The 5,875-nt window shown below is 44.5% G+C and overlaps 1 protein-coding gene across 1 annotated transcript in view; it reads left to right on the top strand.

Moving 5' to 3' along the window:
- The window catches only part of Prim1 (DNA primase subunit 1), a 17,658-nt gene that overhangs the window by 1,529 nt on the left and 10,254 nt on the right, over positions 1–5,875 (top strand). Inside the window, exons 3-6 of the mRNA XM_005371209.2 lie at positions 1,206–1,312; positions 1,377–1,450; positions 2,946–3,082; positions 5,154–5,212. Coding sequence (XP_005371266.1) covers positions 1,206–1,312; positions 1,377–1,450; positions 2,946–3,082; positions 5,154–5,212 — 377 coding nt within the window. The remainder of the gene's footprint in view (positions 1–1,205; positions 1,313–1,376; positions 1,451–2,945; positions 3,083–5,153; positions 5,213–5,875) is intronic.

Here is a 5,875-nt window from a genome sequence, read left to right as displayed (position 1 = left end):
AAAAATTCTTGCTGGAGTGGTGACACACTCCTTTAATCCCAGAGACAGGCGAATCTCTGAGTTTGAAACTAACCTCATCTACAGGGTGAGTGCCAGGACAGCAGGGCTGCAAGAGAAACCCTGTCTCTGAAAACAAACAAACCAAAAGCCTTTGATTTGATTGGCTACAAGAGAAAAATAAGATCAAATCTATATTTTAAAACAGAAAGGCTGAGGGTGAGGAGATATCTCAGTTGGTAAAACGCTTGAGGACCTGAGCTGAAAGTCCCCAGTACCCATGTCCTGCTGAGGCAGAGACAAGGGGATCCCTGGAGTTTGCTGGATAACCAGACTAGCACAATCCAGAAACTCGGGTTCAGGAAGAGACCTTGTCTCACTGAAGTGGAGAGAGGTTGAAGAGAACTCCCGACTTCAACCTCTGACAGACATACCTGCACCTGCACACACAACACAGGAAGTAGAGAAGTTTTTAATGCGTTTCTCAGAAAAGGAGCTGGGATGTAGATTAGTCCTAGAGCATGTGTTATGGGAGACCCTCTGTTAGATCCTTAGATCCATGTTGCCCCAGGGGGTGGGAAACTAATGTTTATTCTTATTCTTTTTCTAATACATGAGACCTGAGAGCTCTTGGAATGTCCTGTCAATCCTTTCTTTCCCTAGTTCTGAAATTATACAACTGTATATGTACTTTTTATGGTCTTGGTCTGTACTTTTTATTGTCTGTTCTGACAGCTATTGAATGGACTCAATATATTCAACAGACACGCAGACATAAGGCTCAGGTAACATTGCAGGAGAGAAAATGGAAGGAATGAGCCAGAGGATGGGAGACGTGCGGCAGAGATGTGTTCTGGACGAGACGGCCACTGCACAGATGTGGACTCACCACTGCCGTCCGTCTGCACGTGCTCTACATGTGATGGGGCTGTCAGACACAGTTCATTTGTCAGGGATGGAGGAAGGGGCCCTGAAGCCCCACCCCTTTTTTATTATTTTTATCATGAAACATATTTATAGAGAATATATTAAACGTTATTCTAAATAAATAAAAAAATAAAGCTATCACTAATTCAGATTGTGTAAGATTTAAAGTAATGGGCTCAAAGCCCCATAGACTGTTATTATGCAAGTTCTTTGACTCATTTTTCTATGTGAGTAGACATGAGCAATTCTGACAGAAACTGATGGGTATTTTGTATTTGTAGCCCAGTCAACACAATACGGTGAAGCTAGGAGCGTTCCAGGCTCAAGAGAAAGAACTGGTCTTTGACATTGACATGACAGACTATGATGACGTCAGGCGATGCTGCAGGTAAGCGCCTCCCTGGTGGGGTGGGTGATGTCCCTGGCAGTGAGTAATGATGACTGTGTTCCAGTTCTGCAGACATATGTTCCAAGTGCTGGACTCTTATGACGATGGCCATGCGCATCATAGACCGAGCACTGAAGGGTACGTGGCCGTCCGGGTCTGCTTTCCTCAGCCTCTGTGTTTCGTTATCAGATCTCACACATTTCTAGTATCTGCCCCTGAAACCTAAGAGGAAAAGGAAAGAGCAATTTCCAGTGAAGACAGCCGTGGAACAAGCCAGTGCACCTTCCCCCAGTGCAGTCCACTGAGAGCAGTTCTGTGTGCTAGGTACACATGAGAAAAATGAAGGACAAAATCAAGACTCTTACCCAGACTGGTTTGAAACTTGATCTAGTGCCAAGGATGACCTTGAACTCCTGATCCTCCTGCTCCCCCACCCCTATTATGGTACCCCTGAACTGATTCCCAGCAACTGTGTAGGATGGCTCACAGCTGCTTCTAATTCTATTTTTAGGGATCCCATACCATCTTCTGGCCTCTGCAGGCACCATCGCACATATACACATATACACATAAATACTGTAAGTCAAGAAAGAAAGAAATCCTTGTCGGAAAGGTGAGGATGGGTAAAAAGAAAAAAATCGAGAGCTCAGGACACAGCAAGCTTCATGTAAGTCAGTATGATTAAAATGAGAAAGCGGTTGCTGTATGTCTTAGGGTTTCCATGGCTGTGTGGAGACACCATGACTACGGCAACTCTAGGGTTTCTCTGTAGCAGCCTGCTGTCCTGGAACTTGCTCTGTAGACCAGGCTGTCCTCGAACTCACAGAGATCCGCCTGCCTCTGCCTCCGAGTGCTGGGATTAAGGATGTGCACGGCCACCACCCAGCGACCAGATCAGCTCTCATAAAGGAAAACATTTAACTGGGGTGGCTCACTACAGTTCAGAGGTTCCGCCCATCATCATCATCATGGTGGAACATGGCAGCATTCAGGCAGACATGGAACTGAGAATCCTACCTTTTGCAGGCAATACTGGCCATGACTTGGCATATATGAGACCTCAAAGCCTACCTCCGGAGCAACTTCCTGCAACAAGGCCACACCTCCTAATAGTGCCACTCCCTTTGGGGGCCATTTTCTGTCAGATCACCACACTGCAAGCATGAGCACCTGAGTTTGGATTTCCAGCACCTCTGTAAAAACCAAGCATGGTAGCACACACCTGTGACCACAGCACAGGGAAGTAGAAACAGATTCCAGAGGCTTGCCCAACCAACCCGTCTAGCTGAATCAGCGAGCCCCAGATTCAGTGAGAGACCTCAAAAAATAAGGTAGACAAGAATAGAAGGACACATCTGGTGTCAGCCTCTGAATTTTCCACATGTATGCACAGGCATGCACACCTATTATCATATAGATACAAATTCAAAAACAATATAAGGAAGCCGAATCTGTTGGTGGAGGTGAGGGATCAGGAGTTCAAGGTCATCCTTGGAGACACAGCAAGTTTAAAACCAGCCTGGGTAACATAAACTTTGTCTCAAAATAGGAGAGTACTTGTGGAAAACATGAGAAATGAGAAAGTTAAAACTAGGTTATAAAATGTCTTCAAACCTATTCTGTCCCTCTGCAGAGGACTTTGGGTTTAAGCACCGCCTCTGGGTGTACTCAGGAAGGAGAGGTGTTCATTGTTGGGTCTGTGATGAGTCCGTTAGAAAGCTGTCCTCTGCTGTGCGTTCTGGGATAGTAGAGTACTTGAGTCTTGTAAAGGTAAGCTTCTCTCTCTTTTTAAAAGATTTATTTATTTACTATGTATGCAGTGTTCTGCCTGCATGTGTGCCTGCAGGCCTGAAGAGGGCACCAGATCTCATTACAGATGGTTGTGAGCCACCCAGTGGTTTGCTGGAAACTGAACTCAGGTCCTCTGGAAGATAGTTTCCACATCTTTAGTAGATATTACCAAGCCTGGAACTTTTAGTGGCACAGAAAATTATCTTTTAGAGCATTCATGTTTTAGACTAAGTGATCTTAACAGTGGTCATTTAAAATCATAGTAACTACTTTTTGAAAGATACTACACACACATTCACACAGATACACGTAAAAACACACATATGCTCACACATACACATACCCAGGCATACACACACATGGCATATGACATGCACACACGTACATATACATGCACATAGCCAGGCATACATGCACATGACATGCACACATACACTCACACACACGCAGACATAAGGCTCAGGTAACATTGCAGGAGAGAAAATGGAAGGAATGAGCCAGAGGATGGGAGACGTGCGGCAGAGGTGTGTTCTGGACGAGACGGCCACTGCACAGATGTGGACTCACCACTGCCGTCCGTCTGCACGTGCTCTACATGTGATGGGGCTGTCAGACACAGTTCATTTGTCAGGGATGGAGGAAGGGGCCCTGAAGCCCCACCCCTTCCTGTGGGACTAGTGGGGTGGGCATGTCATTCTCATCAGTAGTGTAGTCACTAATAAGTTGCCCTAGCTCTAGGAAATGACCTCTCGTCCACATTGGGGCAAGAAACTTTAAACTCATCTACACGGATGGCCTGAAAATGAGAAGAAGGCCTCTTGGGAAGATGGTGGGGGGGAGGGTAAAAATAGTTAAAATTCATCATATAAATATGTGAAACTCAATAGATAAATTATTTATATTTTAAAAATGTAGATGGCATCTCACACCCATAATTCTAGCACCAAGGGCTGAAGGGAGCAGGAGGCTGTGAACTCCTGGCCAGCCTGGGCTGTAGAGTGAGACCCTGCTTCCAATAACAAACGATGCTAAATATTTTTTTTTTTATGTGCATTGGTACAAAGGTGTTAGATCCCCTGCCATTGGATCTTAAGACAGTTGTGAGCTGCCGTGTGGGTGCTGGGAATTGAACCCGGGTCCTCTGGAAGAGCAGTCAGTACTCTTAACCACTGAACCATCTCTCCAGCCCCGATGCTAAATATTTTGGTGCTCGGTGCTGTGGGATAATGTCTTTGTACACTATAAAGATTTGTCACTCGCACTGGTTTAATAAAACACTCACTGGCCAATAGCTAGGCAGGAAGTATAGATGGGGCAACCAGACTAAGAATCTGGGAAGAGGAAAAGCGGAGATGCAGTCACCAGCCAGACACAGAGGAAAGCAAGACAAGAACGCCTCACTGAGAAGAGGTACAAGCCACGTGTCTAAACATAGATAAGAATTACGGGTTAATTTAAGTTGTAAGAGGTAGTTGTCATAAGTCTGAACACTGGGCCAAACAGTTTATAATTAATATAAGCCTCTGTGTTTATGTGGGAGTGAATGACTGTGGGACCAGGTGGGACAGAAATTTTCCATCAACAGCTAAGGATCCTCCTTTGTAGCAAAAGGAAAATTCATTTGCTTCTCTAGTTAATTTTATCCAATAAAATTACCAGAAAGTCAGGGGTATTGAGATTCTGGGCTGGAGAGATGGCTCGGTGGTTAGAAGCACTTCCTAGTCTTGCAGAGGACCCTGATTCAGTTTCCCGCACCCACGTGGTAGCTCACAACCACCTGTAACTCCAGTTCCCAGGATCTGACTCCATCTTATGGGCTTTACAGCTACAATACTCTTGTAATACACATACATATACTCAGGTATACATATATTCAAAAATTAAATATTTTTTTAATACTGAAACAACATCCAAGCTCCTATACTTCCAAATTTAGCCACTATTTATAGCTTTAACTGGAATAGTAGAACATATTAAAGATGTTTTAATAATTTTATTTATGCTTTATAATATACATAAATAAAGGTCTTTTTTGGTGGTTTTTTTTCAGGGTGGTCAAGACGTTAAGAAGAAGGTTCACCTAAGTGAAAGACTTCACCCTTTTGTCAGGTCTGTTGGGAGAGACTCCCTGGGCTTCTCTGGTTTGCTGCGTGTGCTTGTAGAGATCTCTTGCTGTCAGTTTTTACCTCCGAGGAGCATGCTTAGAAACAGTTGCAGTTGTCAGGCTTCTATTTGATGTCACGCTATTCCAGTGTGTTCTCCTATGGTTCTCCGTGACCTTCACGACTTCATGAGAAACGTGACAGTATCTCCGTTGAAATCACATGGCCTGCTTGCCATCACACAAGTAATGTTGACATCTAGCAAGCTGGTCTGAGTATACCTACCTCTATAACCCATGTTTTCTCTACACCTGCTCTGCCCTGTGATCCTGATTAAATGGTGAAGGCACCACTTCCTTATGGAAATGATGTGGAGGGCTGGACCTGCTCCTTGAGCGAGCTGTGGCAGAGACAAACAGGACGTGAAGGATATTTGTAAACCCCAAGCATTATACTTGTTGCTATTTTTTATTTTGTTTTGAGAGGGTTGCTCTAGACCAGGCTGGCCTCTGCCTCCTGAGTGCTGGGATTAAAGGTGTGTGCCACCATGCTAGGCAGCTGTTGTGATTGTAAAGCAGGAAACTAGATCCTACATGTAATACCGATATGTTGTCCTACATGCAATACTGATTGGTTGTCCTACATGTAATACTGATAGGTTGTCCTACAT

Source organism: Microtus ochrogaster, unplaced genomic scaffold (assembly GCF_000317375.1).
Source record: "Microtus ochrogaster isolate Prairie Vole_2 unplaced genomic scaffold, MicOch1.0 UNK99, whole genome shotgun sequence".
Classification (NCBI taxonomy): domain Eukaryota; kingdom Metazoa; phylum Chordata; class Mammalia; order Rodentia; family Cricetidae; genus Microtus; species Microtus ochrogaster.
The sequence above is the reverse complement of the archived record's forward strand: the minus strand, read 5'-3'. Positions and strand labels throughout refer to the sequence as shown.